Genomic DNA, 15,526 nt, shown 5'->3' on the forward strand with positions numbered 1-15,526 from the left:
ATAATCAAAATGGAATATGCATTTTTCAAAACATTCGCTCTTTAAAGGGTTGTCTTTAAAGAGGGATGATCAATAATTTGCCTGGGTCCTAAACCCGACACCGCCAATTGATTTAGCCAGGGAAAGATGTGGTCATCCAGGCTCAAAGTAGTCAACGCAGGGAAAATATAGTATTACTTGGAAGTCATTCATATGCATGATTGTGCATGCAGTACAAGGACAGCTGAAGTCCACCGGTATGGAAGCCATTCTGGCTCACTAGGTCCATTCTGGCTTATAGATGTGGGACCCCCTTCTACGAAGCCAGGATAGGGGTGATCTTCATGAGATAACCCCTTTAAACTTTAAAACAAGAATCCCCCACCCAAAAAAAATAAAAAAAATAAATGAAAGTCTATGTAATGACAAAGTAGTGGACTCCAGCTCACCTGCTTTCCAGGTAACAATCGAGCCCGGTTCCGGTACGATTCCTGACCGCTTGAAACAACCAAAGGGTGAGACCAGCACTGATTAAAAATCCTTTTGATCCTTTATTCGATAATACAGCATTGCACAAACAAAAAAACATGGCACCTCGACTGTAGACGCGTTTCGGACAAGTTACATGTCCTTAGTCATTAGGACATGTAACTTGTCCGAAACGCGTCTACAGTCGAGGAGCCGTGTTTTTTTGTTTGTGCAATGCTGAATTATCGAATAAAGGATCAAAATGATTTTTAATCAGTACTGGTCTCACCCTTTGGTCATCTGTGCCGGAGCAGGCGCCATTCTTAGTGGCTGTCCACTCTGGTTAATAGAGGGGATCTGTGAGTGGAGGACCCTACTCTTTAGATTCTGTCTGCCCACTTAAGGGCCCTTTACACAGTCCAAGAAGTGGGCAGATAATTTCCAACAAGCGTCACAACATTTATGTTGAATTTGTATTGTGAGAAATTGGAGTCCTTAGCAAAATTTGCAGAAGAGTAAAAAAGGAATATCTGTAACCCCACATTGAAAAACCAGGCTTTACATCACAAATTGTCGATACGAAAGATCTGTAGGTTCGCATGTGAATAAATAATTGATGTAATTGTAAATTGTTACTATTTGCCAGAGAATAAAAGAGTAAGAAATAAACCATGTATAATTCATATGAGATTTCAGTTACCTGCTGGGGTCCCCGTACTGTCCTCTCGGTGATCTCTGCAGATTTATCTAACTCTGGAGGATCTGGAAGGTGGAAAGTGTTTTTGCAATCACCAGCTGGGCTATTGGCTGCCAAAAAGAGGCCACTGTCCTCCCCTGTTGGCACAGTTGTGCCTCTGTAGTTGGTTCCTGGTTCAGCATGCTTATCCAAGTGGCAGGCAGTCCTTGGTGATCGAGGTGAATACGGCGGACTCGACCGTGCTGTGCTGAAATTCTTCAGCGCGATGTCAGGAAGTTGTCTGTTGGGATTCGCTTCCTGCTCTGAAAATGGAGAAAGAATCGGGAGCTTTCCAGGAGAGCTCTCCAAAAAATCAGTTTCATCATGACTCGGTGGGAACTTCACGCTCAAGTTTGAAAGGGACTCCACAGAGATGCTCAGTTCATCATCTGGTCCCAATCCTCGGGGAGTAATCGATGCAAACCGTGATCTGACCGTTTTATCCATTGGTTTCTGTAGTATCTGGGCTTCCTCATTTTCTTCATCAGTGCATTGAACGGGCATCGAAAACTGCAACAGAACATCTGTAAAATATTGTACACAGTGAATAGGGATACATATTTAAAGTGCATCTCCACCTAAATATTAACATTTACATTTTCTCTTGAATGTTCCTCCAATATTTCAGTAAGTAGAAGAGCAATGTGTGCTTCAGAGCTGATCTTCATACAGGACAGGAAGTTGTACCATAGTCAGCTCTTTGCAACTTAGGTTCTTATAAACATTTCCCTAATTTCCAGGCTGAACGGTACGGAATTAAGTTACAGCTGGACAAGCTGTCTCAAAGTGTGGAAGGGTGTGTTGGCAATGTTCCTTCTCACAGCAGCAAAGTCTCTTTCTCTCTGCCATAAACGTGCACAATACCTTCCTGTCTGCATGGCAGATTCTGGACCTTCTAGTTTCTTTTCTCTCTCTGGTGTAGCAATGGTTGCGAATGCCTCAGAGATGAAGGTTCTCCACGAATTAGGCCTAGCTCTGAGGAGTAAGGACATGTAGGTCCTCTCTCTTCCTCAGCTAAGCACAGAATCTCTATGGGCTGACTAACCCCAGGGCAGACTTAGGTCCATCTCCTAAGCAACCTAAAGGGGTTGAGTCCAGGCATTAACCCTGACTTTTTTATACAATGCTATTTGGTGCAGAAACAGTAAATCAGAATATTTTACTTAATTTAACATGACATCGGATTATCCTTTTGCAGTGACCCTATTCTGGGGCACTGCACAATGAAGTAGGAAGGTCATAAAACCTGCATGCAACTTGGAGGAAACACTTCATATGCCTCTTCTTAGAGTTTCCTAGGGTGACATAGATGGATAGATACATACGGTAATATAGTGCCATATTGGAATAATATATGATGTTTTACCAGGGTACCGTGTAGTAAATTATTCAAGAGACTCCTATCTAGAAATACATTTTAAAACACAGACATAGGTGCAGTAATGGGTGTCACAACTTCCCCCTCATTTAAAGACAAAGAAATAGGTGCAGTAATGGGTGTCACAACTTCCCCCTCATTTAAAGACAAAGAAATAGGTGCAGTAATGGGTGTCACAACTTCCCCCTCATTTAAAGACAAAGAAATAGGTGCAGTAATGGGTGTCACAACTTCCCCCTCATTTGAAGACAAAGAAATAGGTGCAGTAATGGGTGTCACAACTTCCCCCTCATTTAAAGACAAATAGGTACAGTAATGGGTGTCACAACCTCCAACTTATTTTAAGACACAGACATTGAAACAGTAATGGGTGCCACAACTTTTCAGTCAGTTCAAGACATAGAGATAAGTACAGTAATGGGTGTCACAATGTCCCACTCATAGAGATAAGTAAAGTAATGGGTGTCACGACTTCCCGCTCATTTTACGACACAAACATAAGTACAGTAATGGGTGTCACAATGTCCCACTCATTTCAAAATCTAGAGATAAGTACAGAAATAGGTGTCATGACTTCCCACTCATTTTAAGCCACAGATACCCTGGTGTCCTACCAAATCTACATACAAAGGGGAGAAGACTTTGCTGCTCTGTTAGATTATTATTGTGCAGTTTATGCAGGTGAAGTAGACATTTCTGTTTTAAACGTGGGAGAAGCAGACTCTAGTGCTCAGAAATACAGGAGGTCAAGGTCCTCAGTTAGGTTGCTACTGTATAATGCTGGAGGAGCAGACTCTATGGTCCTACCAGGTTACTATAAAAGAGGACTTTAGTGATCTTTTAGGTTATTATAGTGCAGGGGGAGCAGACTCTGGCGTCCTGACAGAAAACAAGAATACAGGAGGAACAGGCATTGTTTGCAGACAGATTACTATAACGCTGGAGGAGCAGACTCTGGTGTCATGACAGAAAACAAGAATACAGTAGGAGACTTTGAGTGATTTAGATTATTATAATGCAAGAGGATCAGATTTTGTGACATTTTGTAAGTGTGAAGTGTCTGTTTTATTACTGCATCAAAGATTGTAAAATAGGTTTTCCCATATCAACGCTGTTCTGAAGAACACTGAACACATCTATCTATCTACTTATTTATTTATTTATTTATCAACAGAAAAAATTGTAACTATAATCTTTATATCATTTAAATTTGTACATCAGGAGCTGAAATCTGTGTAGCGGGATGTAATGCGAGAAGTGGGTCTGAAAATGTCACAATTACATCATCGGAGCTGGAATAATGCATTTCATTCACAGTAAAATGTAAGACACATCTCATACCATTACCAGAGGCAATTTCTTTCTTCGTCAGAAATATATTCAGCTGGCTGCTTTGTTCTCTCGTTAACTTGCAAATCCGACTGAATTCTTCCTTTAGATCAGAGAAAATCCGTTCAACACCTAGCCTGTGTGTAGAACATTTCATTGAGAACCATTCAGAGGCAGCGATGGAAATACACAGATCTGTGACTTGCAAATCTCTTTGGAGAATTAACTTATAACCCGTGACTGTTGGTGTGTTATATGCTAAAAAAGCTAAGTCCTGGGAAATTCTCCTAGAAAGCTGCTGTAACAAAATGCTAAAAATAAGTACCAATCACACTGAAAATATAACAATATATGTATACACAACTTATATACAGATACTATACACATAATGAGTAATGTTCTAAATGCATTAATTTACCTATCTTGCATTGATCCCGAGTTCTAACCTGTATTATTCTCTACAGCGGCATGCACGATGTAGGTTGTCATTGGAAACAATTGACAAGCCTGTTGTCAGATGCACTCATCAGCTTAGGCTTGTTTAAGACTGCTGTTTTGAGATTCGCCAGGGAACAGCCTGCTGGATGTCTCTGCATTTCGGCATTGCGACGCATCTCCGTCCGACCCCATTCACTATAATTGGGACCGGCAGAGATCTGACAAATAGGTTTGCTGGGTTGTGGTCAGATCTATGAGGCCGGCGGGTGCCAGATCCAAACATCTCCGGCAGGCTGCTCCCTGCCGGAACAACCCGCTGTCTTAATGCTAGTGTGAAAGCCTTAGCTGAGTTTTTCTTACATCAGATTCCTGTTTCATGTTTTCCAATTTAAAGGCTATGTACACATGTACACCTTTGAAGGCATTTCTTTTTATTATTGCATTGTATTTAATTTGAGCTAACAATCATTTTTTCTGTTGGTCTTATTAAAAATATGGAGCCCTTTTTGTGTACAGAGCTGAGATGCTCTAGTAGCAGCCTGTGGATTTTCCGTCAGACCAGGAGCTGACAGGCTCCTTTTTTCTGCTCTGTGACATTATAAACACTCATTACAGCTCAGTTTTTATCTTACTGATAAATATGTGGTTTAAATAAGTGTTTATGACCTCTCAGTAGTTTAGAGATAAGGGTTATTAGATGAACTGCACAAAGTGAAAGTACCAGTCACACAGTTAGAAAAACAGTTAACCCTTTGTGACAGAATAGCTCAATATCTTTATTAAAGGCCAACTTAAAATAAAAAAATGTTTGCCAAAAACTAGTAAAATGCAATCACAAACAAAAATTGCCTCTGAAGGTGTACATAGCCTTTAAAAAATACACTTCCCAGAATGAAAATAACCAGAGCAAAAAAATGTTGTTCGAAGGCGTATATGTATGCTTTAATTTCCTAATGTAAAAAATTATTCCAGTGTGGTTCACCATTGGTCTCAGAAACCTATTATAATCACACTGTACATGCACATATATTGTCTGGGCGCTATAATGATAAAAACAGCAATTTTGCCATTGTTTTTTGCATTTTTTTTGCTGTTTATCATAAAAAATAAGTAGAATTAACTTTAATTATATATTGTCTCCCCCCCACCCCCACAGAAGCTGTGAAGCAGACAGACATTGTTTGATCATTTTTATGATGCTTTAAAATTCATGGTTAGTGTTATAATGGCAGACATGCTAGACCGTATGTTTAGAAATGGTGACATGCACTTGGTCGTATCCGTGTTTTACGGATCCGCGATTTGCAGACCGCAAAACGAATACGGTTGTGTACATGAGCTCTTAGGGATATGCTTATGACACCTGGGGGCTTTTGTTAGGTCCCCTGCTGCTATAGTTAAGCATCAGCCCCTGTGATTGCGTGGCAGGGCATCAATAGTCTGACAGAGGAAGAGGTCACTGTTGACCATGGCATCTAAGGGGTCAAATGATTGGAGAACAACTTTATTGGTCCTTGATCAGTGACCTGATGCCTAAGGCTGTTAGCAAAAGTCTGGGCTTTTAAAGTGCATAGCACTGCAATCCACTGAAGGAGTCCCCTAAACAGCCATTGTAAAACCAAGATACCACTATATACTCTGGTTGTTAAGGGGTTAAACGGAATCCCAACCCTATATTTAAACAGGTGACTGCTTACTGCTTTATTATTGAGATCAATGTAGGAACAGTATGCAGTAAACTTCTAAGCTCCCCCTAGTGGTGGCTGCAGGCAGTCAGCGGTTTGCCATTTAGCTCTATGTCTATACAGGGAATTTGGAGATATGTATCTAAAAAAAATTAACTCTACCAGTTATTAAGGTATGAAACGAATCCGCACTGAACGTAGGTACTAACAACAACGTAGCCTAAAACGTGGCGATTCACTTTGAGAAGGGTGCAAATAAATGTGTAATCATCATGTACCCAACCTTACTAAAGAGATAGTGCTAATGAGATTTCTTCAAGTGAATAAATATGAATGTACGCATATAGCTTGCACATTAATGGAAACTAATTACGGATGACACGATTACTAATGAGCGCTTGCAAATACAACCAGCTGATGCTCTGAACTGTTAGAAAATGCAGTAAAGTGTTAATAAAAGCAAAAGACTATGCTTAACAACTAATACTAGTGAATGCTAATAAAAACTAATAAAAAACTAGTAAAGTATTAATGGACGGTAACAAAACACAGCATAGACTAATTAGTGTAACCAGTGGCTGGTTAGTGCCAAACTCATTACTGGGGAATGCTAATTATAGAATATGAAGATACAATATGCTATCAAAAGACAGAGGAAGCGGAGAACACTGATGTGTGTTAACATATGCAATCTAAGTACAAAGAACCTAACTGGAAAGGAAAAAAAATAAAAAATCTGAATGTTAATGATGGCGGATGTTCTGTGACTCTAGATAATTAAAGCTTTTCGTAAACCGATAGGAAAAAAAAAATGGATGAATAATCTAAAAAGTAAAATAAAATTTATATTCAATAAAGAAGAACAAACCAAATTTTTGAATTTTTAGGGATCAAGATTAACGTCTTTATGACAATGAATCTTAGACCATGAATAATGAGGAGTTCAGCAACGTCCTAATAGATAATGAAAAAATGTATTGAGAATGGCGTTTTATATGGCAGTATTAAACTGAAGTTCATTGGAGTGAAATGAGCCATATTTATTAAGAAGTGCACGCCTTCATGGGACAGTATTTATTAATGCGCCCCGTGCTCGATACAGCCACAACTAGGCCCCTAGAAATCTTATTCATGCATTGTTGCCGTGTATGCCTTGGGTATGAACAGTGCAGCGAGGTAAACTGTGATGAAGCCAGGCGCAGTATACATTACTGCTCTGTGCATGCCACCAGCCACAGTCTACACAGTAAAGCTGACAAGTGAGCTGCAGCAAATAGGAAATATTAATGGACAGTCACATAAAAAATATGCTTTAACAACATATTTTCTGCAAAAAATAAAAAACACTCCTGCCCTCATGTCACACAAAGTCCATATTGTTATTGAAAAGGAGCTACACTCCAACAGGTAGTGACTAGAGCTGGGGTAGCCCTCCAAATCTCAGGGGGCCGAGTCTTTATTGTGCTGGAAATTGAGGCCATTCGAGAGCTTCCTGGTGGGACAACCCAACGCTAAGACAATATCACAATCTGACTAAGCTACTAAAGGAGTACATGAGGTACAGTACAAGATGCTGCAATATCACTCAAAATATAATAGTTTATGTGTAAGCACCCGATTTGGGAACAGCTGTTAGAGGTGTCCTATGTAAATATTCAAGAATGTGATTGCCCCCCTTATTGAGAATATTCCGAATACTATGTAAAGGACAGTGAGATGAGCAACGTTTCAGCCCAGCACAATGAGGCCTGCCTCATTGTGCTGGGCTGAAACCTTGCTTGGGCAGTAAACCGGGTCCAACACATATACACCGTATATTGCAGAGCTGTTTCATTTTTTTCTGTTTTTGAATCTCATAGTGAACCTTGTGCCTGTGGTCCCGGTGGGAATGCACCCTACCTACTCTAGTGACTGTGCTGCTGTTTTTTCTGGTTTTGTTTTATCTATCTATCTCATATCTATTGATCTATCTATCGAGACAGATGATAGATAGATAGATAGATAGATAGATAGTTGAGTAACATTATTATGACCAGCAGCTAATTTCCAGTGTAACCGTTGTGTGCAGAACGGACAGCAGCTGGACGGGCTAGGAGTTACTCAATAAGGTCCTGGTAATTTGTCATAGGTATCTGGAGCCAGGCTGACTGCAGCTCAGCCATATCCAAGTGAATAGGGAGAGATATGCAGTAACCAGGCATGGCCACTACATGGTGGACAGAGCTGTGTCTAGTTCCAGCGCGCTGTGTGCTCTGCTGCAATCAGCTGATCTGAAGGATAGGTCATTAATATAAAAGTTCTGGAAAATCTCTTTAAGATACAGCACAGAAAATATAGCAATGTACATGTTACTTCCATGTGTACAAAGTGTATCAATAGCAATAAATAATAATAATACTGAACCTTGCATTTTCACTGACGGCTGTAGCTGCTGCAGCAGGATCTTGAGCTATGTTCATGTTTCTCATCTCATGAAAAAATAGACAGAAAATCCACAGTTACAAGTGTGAAAGTTACTCATGGTATAATCATTGTGAAGTCACTGTAATCTACAGAATGACGAAGAGAGCCTCATCTCTTTACAAAGAGGCTGCATCAACTGTCGTTACTGAAAAGGGCGACGCGGGTCCTGATGGGCTGTGCACTCCTCAACTTACACTTTGTAGGGTACCCAGCGGCTAGAGGCTTAAAGGTTGTGTACACATTCGCAGCAATTATTTATGATAGCATGTTACTCATTTTGAGCTAAAATCTTTTTTTCAGTTGGTCTTCATTAAAAAATATTCAGCCGTTCTGTCACAAAGGGTTAACTGTTTGTCACTTTGTGCCGGGAATCTAATAACCTTTATCTCTAAATTACTAAAAGGTCATAAACACTTAAAATAAAAATTGAGCTATAATGAGTGTTTATAAGGTCAGAGATAAGAAGCCGTCAACTGAGCTGCCTGATGGAACAGAGTGAAAACAGACAGCATGCTACTAGAGAATCTCAAGGCTGTACAGAGAAAAGGGTACCATTTCTTTTTTACTAAAGACCAATTAAAAAAAACTTTTTTAGCTAAAAATGAGTATAATGCAATAATAAAAAATTGTGCCAAAAGTGTACATAGCCTTTAAAACTGGAGCTTATAGGCCGATTTTTTTTTTATTATTATTTACCTCCTCAATGCAAATTTAAACAACTTTCTAGTATTTTACTGTCAGAGTCTGCAGCTCCTTCACATAGCTGGTTGTCCTGCTGGCTTATGGCTGTGTTGGCTCTCTCTGCTCTCCTCCTCCCTTCTCTCAGTGTTAGAGATAGCAACAGAGAGAGGTAAGGCCGACTGTATAGGCTAATAGATAGGGAGAAAAGCCAGTCAGCAGGAGGAGGGGGAATTGCACAGACTGTTCCTTCTGTTCAGAGGTGAGAGTACCCACAAAAGACTTTTCAGGGGGAAGGAGGGGGAAATCAGAATAAGAGAGGTTAGATCCCTCATGAGCTGTAGAAGGAGAAATCAGTACAGGGATAAAGCTGTACTGATACATGACAGCAAGTTATTGCTTGCAGACCTCACATCCAGAATACTGGGAGGGGAACATCCACGTAAGTAAAGTCTGAAATTAAAGGAAATGTGTCACCAAAAATGTTATCTGCCAGTTAAAACCAGATAGAGACACGTCTCCTTTTTTCCTAATTGGATTTTATTTTCCAATGACGGATTTTTTTTATTCTATTTCCTGATCATAATTATGGTGGCTGCCATCTTGCCAGAGCTTTTTAGAAAGCATGGTCCACAGATACAATGGTCAGGAGGGGAACTCATTGACTTCTATGGGAGAGTTTACTAGACATGCTCTGTGTCCTTTTCAGAGGTCATTGTACAAAGAAAGAATAGATAAGCTCTGACAATCACCTATTGTGAATGGTGGATCCGGTCTTATCTATACACAGAGGTGATATCATTACAGGGAGGATCAAGATGACAGATAAGCAGATAACTGCAGTAAAGTGATCTGTACAGACCAGGAAGTGGCGCGTATTATTAGGCTTAGTGGCCAGTGCGAGAACTGCAGGATTTTATGTTTTTTATTTAAAAATAGATAGTGACATGGAAAATTGGAAATATCATCAACAATTCTTTAAAAATGTTAAACATAAAAACGTGATTTAAACAATAGGTCATTTTCTGATGAAACATCACAGCAGGTTGCAAGTTTCATATCAGAGTGTTGAAAATGAATGAAGGGATGCAACTTTTTAAACTCAAGGTAACCACTAACATATGTTAAATTAATGTTTCCCGTGTCAAAGGTGTCCATAGTCTTCAACTTTAAGGAGTTCTATGCTTTTTAAGGAATAAGGCATTAAAGATGCAGAAACTCCCTATTAGGTCCGTGCACACGGAACAGAGCCTTTATGGAAGTTTCATATAATTCTATGGGTTTTGTATGATCCATAATATGGCAGTGTGCATGAGACCTAACACAACCAGTTAAAGTTTCCTTCCCAGTGATATTGAGGAGACCAACTTCAGTGAGAGAAAAGGGTCTACATACAAACTATGGGGGGATAGAAACTTATAGACAAATGCTGAGAATGATTAAAGGCTTTGTGAAAAAAAAAAACAACAATAAATGGAAATGAAATACACAATCTGCAGTGTTAGATCATCTCCTAGTGGCTGATTAATGCATACCAGAAACCAGGAGAAGCTGGACTACAAGCACGGTCAATACCTGAGGATAGGTATATATAGGAACAGGAACAAGTTAGGCTTCAATAACTCACATTGGAATCATTGGTATCCGTGAGAATAATAGCTTCCCGAATATACTCACTTCTGTGTCCAGGATTATTTTTTGGTCTGGTTTTTCTTTTATCTCTCTGGATTCTTTCAATGACTTTTTTAGGTATTGAATTTCTTCATTCCTACTGGCGAGGACAGACTCCAACTTGTCACGTTCTCCTTCTAATTTCAAGACATGGAGTTTTTCTATATCCAGCTGATCCTGGAATAGAACATGTGGCATTTCATAAGCAAACGTCATGAAACGTGTTATATATACTGGGTTACACTATTGGATTGTATATTGTGAATTTTTTTTTTTATTATTATTATTCTGCACTTGTTTTACTGTATACTGATCAGCATCTGATCAAATGTAAAGCTAAATGCATCAGTGAACAAGCCCTAACAGGATAGTTGGTTAGTATATATGATTAGATAGATAGACAGATGGATAACCTGATGTGAAATATGTAATTTTTTTATTATTCTGATCTTGTTTCACTATTTAATATATATTTATCATCATCCAATGGCGTATAATGCTAAATGCATTAATGAAACAGCCCTAACAGGATTATAGGTTAATATACATTTTTGATAGACAGATACATAATAGATAGATACATATGAGATAGATAGATTAGATATGAGATGACACAGGAATAAAATACATTTTCCTTAATTTTTTTCATCTTCTATTCTTAGGTAGTTTGTTTCAATAAATATTCACCCCAAATAGGAATCCTCTAGTTCCCCCGTGCAGAGCAATGTCATAGATGTGTGCATTGTGCAACGTTTGTGTGACGTCAATATAGCTCAGAGAACAGATTCTCCGCTTTAGTTCTAGGGGCCCTTTACACGGGCCGAAACAGCAGGCAATTATCGGGAATGAATCGTTGGTTCCTGATAATTACCTAATCGTTACTGGAGGTGAAAGCTGCATTTACATGCAGCAATCTCCTCTGCTGTATAGGATCGAGGGATCACTAGAGTGATCACTTGTCCCCATACACATTCATTGGTTCTAGGGAGTCGGACTCCCACCGACTACATACTGATGACCTATCCTGAAGGCAGGCCATCAATATGTAAATCCCGGAGAACCCCTTTAACTCCCTTGCTTACATTTAGCAACTAATTCTGTACACAGATGATACAGTTTATAATATGTTGGCACCAAAACAGATAGGGCCGGGGTAGGACAGGCAAAAATTGTCAGTCAGGGGTTATTATTGATTGTTTGGGGTCAAATATAGAATATGTGAACGTATTAGTGTCTGAGCACCTGATACCCATGCCACATATGTTCTGCTGGTTTGGATGGGTTCTGATAGATGGGTGCTTTTTTGTGGGAAGGCAGATTTATTTATATTTTTCTACATTTTTCATTGTTTTATTATTTATTTATTTATGTGCACTTTCTTTATTTTATTTAGTTTATTTACTACTGTGCACTGTTTATTTATTTATTACTGGGAATTATTATTGGGACCCAATCCCTATATCATCAATAAAATCAAATAATTTTGAAACAAAGAAATAGACCCTAGTGGTTCGAAAATGGGATTTTTCTCCTGGGCTTTTGTCGCCCAGTGTGGCTTTCCATGTGCCCACGTGGCAGTCTGCAACCTTATGACTTGGTTTGGCCAACAGTATGGCATATAGAAGAATATGGTGTATTCTGTTCAATACAATAAATTGTTACCTTGAAATGCTTTTCTCGCTGCAGACCGACTTTGAACTGTTCTTGCAGACTCTCAAGGGAAGCAGTCTCACTTTTCCAACTGTCTGAATTCTCCAATTTGGGGGACGGAGGTGGCACACAAAATCCTCCTAGTTACATGGACAAAATGGTGTTAATTCTATGTTTTCCTTAACAATAATACAACAGTCACTCTCCTAACATAGTTGTTACCAATCTACGAATTTTCAGCTGAATCCAGTGTTGGCTTCTATATTTATGGAATTTTTAAATTTTCCTCTTTTGTTCCAATGCATCCAAGTTCTCCCCTCGGTCTCTACTGCCTGGTCTACCTCGACACCGGATCACTCAGCCCATCACGGTCCACATCAGTGACTAGCCTTAGCCAGTGATTGACTGAGTGGTCATATTTCCATGTTGAGAGGGACCAGATAATGGATGGAACTGGGAAGCATCATAATGGGAACGGCAGGGGATCAGTAAGGTGAGCATAACTTATTACATTATTTTACACGATTCTGAAACTTTCATTTACTCATCCATACAATCACTTTAAAGGGTTTGGTTCCTCAGAAAATGGCTGATTTAACTGTGGGAAGCTCCAGCAAATGCAGTATGACATGTCAGCCATTCAGATGAATAATTATCCATCTTATGAAAAGATGGGCTTAAAGGGCATCTGTCAGCAGATTTGTACCTATGACACCGGCTGACCTGTTACATGTGCGCTTGGCAGCTGAAGGAATCTGTGTTGGTCCCATGTTCATATGTGCCCGCATTACTGGGAAAAATGAAGTTTTAATATATGCAAATGAGCCTCTAGGAGCAATGGGGGCGTTGACATTACACCTAAAGGCTCTGCTCTCTCTGCAACTGCTGTGTCCTCTGTACTTTGATTGATAGGGCCAGACATGATGATGGTTTCACTGCCTGGTCCTGTCAAAGTGCAGAGGGCGTGGCAGTTGCAGAGAGAGCAGAGCCTCTAGGTGTAATGGTAACGCCCCCGTTGCTCCTAGAGGCTCATTTGCATATACTAAAACATGATTTTTCTCAGCAGTGCGGACACATATGAACATGGGACGAACACAGATGTCTTCAGCTGCCAAGTGCACATGTAACAGGTCAGCCAGTGTCATAGGGACAAAGCTGCTGACAGATGCCCTTTAAGTCCAACGGAACAAAGCCGCTCACGCTGTGTACTTGCACATAGAGTGGGCAGGGGCCCTCCATGAGGTGTATAGACTGGGGTTGTCTTCATGAAACTACTCCTTTAACCAAAGGGCCATGCTGTCAATCCAAATATGCACATCCTTATAAAAGAAAGCTATCTCTATGGCCGGATGTACAGGACAGGTTGCTGCCAGCTTCGGTGGCACGTACTGTGTGACATTGATGGTTTTGTTACTATTTTACAGTACAGACTATATATACATTGTATAACAGTTGAAAGCAAAAAGCTAAAAATAAATAAAACTATTGCAGAACAAATAGTTTATATCGGTTTGATGGGCGTTACCTGCTCCAGCAAATGAGGAGGGCCTCGTTTTCAGGATGTTTTTCAGATCTTCTATCTGTTTCTGCTTATCATGTAACTGCTGCTCATAAAAAACGGTCTAAAGAACACAGGATAAGAACTTTATAAGATCAGGTGACAGTAGTTATAAGTCTATCTTTATGACCTCTCTATAGGGGTCATATAGATTTTTGTCTCGCAACAGCCACACAGGCGTAAGAAACCTCAGTTACAGGACGACCTAATGAATCCTAGGTGAGCCCTGTGGTCATGCTCTGTGCCCTGAGCAGGGAGGGGGAGCAGCTAAGCTGTAACCATCACCTATCTGCCTCCAGCTTTATTATACAGACGTAACCTTTCATTCTAATCATACTTTTTATAATAGGGCCATGTTCACGCAGCAGAGGTTTGCCATAAATCTGCAGCTGAATCTGGCATCTCTGCCGTGGACTGGCAAGTGGGTCCGAATGTGGATGTGGCATCACTTTAATTAATTTAACGGAGCCAATCCATGGATTTATTCCAAAGGATGACAATGGAGTTATTTATACCCCATTCACATGCATTTCCAGCATAGTGCCAGTTCTGCCAGAATCCTGAGCTTGTGAACATGGCCTTATGAGACGACTGCTTACACTGCCTCAGATGCACAGATGCCAATTGTACGTGTTCAGCGAGCAGTGTGAAATCTGCAGAAACTTGCAGCAATTTTCTGATGACACGTTCCCATTTAATGGCATATGGCATCAGAAAATTACCTATTGTTTAGATCTAATTTTTATACTTTTAAAGAATATAATATCAGCTGGTTACAGGCTCGCAGGCCTAGGGGGAATTTTAGGTGTGGGAATTGCACTTTTTGTAAACATAACTCCCAGGATAAGGTTCTCAATTTTGGAGGAATTTGTCACAAGTTTGTAACAAGTTTGATAACATGTAAAAGTATATATGGGGTGTACCTGATGATGTGCCAATGTGGCCGTTTCTATATAGGAAAAACGATTAGATGCATGAATGAGAGGTTCAGGGAACATATCAATTCTATAAAATCAGGAAGAGGGGGTAATAGAGGGAAATACATGGAGGGGATCCTAGTTCCCTAAGCTTTGCAGGTATTGTATCTGTTCCCTGCCCCCCACAAGGGGGCGATAGACAACAAGGAAGCAAGATGGTATTATCCGTTCAAAAGGGCCCATTAGGCTTAAACCATAAAAATGATTTAAGTGTATTCTTGTAAAAGTTGTTCTTATATGTATCCATATATGTGGGGCTTGTTTTGTATTTGTATTTGTAGGTTTGGCAGTAGATCGGGACGAGGTAGCGTCATTGGTCACTATGACTACCCCACCGTACGATGTTTAAAAAAGTGAGCGCGCTGTAGCGCGATGACGTTGGTGGCCTGGAGAAGCGCGAGAGCGTGAAACGGCCGTCGCCGCTGACCTGGCTGTATGAGAGCTGTTCATTGGAATGTCTTTATGGACAATACGGAAGTGTGTTTTTCTACACTGGTGAGGGCCGACTACTGTATT

At 40.0% G+C, this 15,526-nt stretch overlaps 1 protein-coding gene across 9 annotated transcripts in view; it reads right to left on the reverse strand.

Moving 5' to 3' along the window:
* TANK (TRAF family member associated NFKB activator) overlaps nt 1–15,526 on the reverse strand; it is a 96,779-nt gene that overhangs the window by 9,474 nt on the left and 71,779 nt on the right. For 8 of the 9 annotated variants that reach the window (XM_040440024.1, XM_040440031.1, XM_040440025.1 and 5 more), the window contains 6 exons: nt 14,001–14,097; nt 12,488–12,615; nt 10,832–11,002; nt 8,417–8,481; nt 3,903–4,027; nt 1,148–1,707 (listed from right to left, as the gene is read on the reverse strand). In XM_040440024.1, the coding sequence (XP_040295958.1) occupies nt 1,148–1,707; nt 3,903–4,027; nt 8,417–8,481; nt 10,832–11,002; nt 12,488–12,615; nt 14,001–14,097 (1,146 nt within the window). The remainder of the gene's footprint in view (nt 1–1,147; nt 1,708–3,902; nt 4,028–8,416; nt 8,482–10,831; nt 11,003–12,487; nt 12,616–14,000; nt 14,098–15,526) is intronic. The other variant, XM_040440032.1, reaches the window with a different exon arrangement.

This window comes from Bufo bufo, chromosome 7 (assembly GCF_905171765.1).
Source record: "Bufo bufo chromosome 7, aBufBuf1.1, whole genome shotgun sequence".
NCBI classification, from domain to species: Eukaryota; Metazoa; Chordata; class Amphibia; order Anura; family Bufonidae; genus Bufo; species Bufo bufo.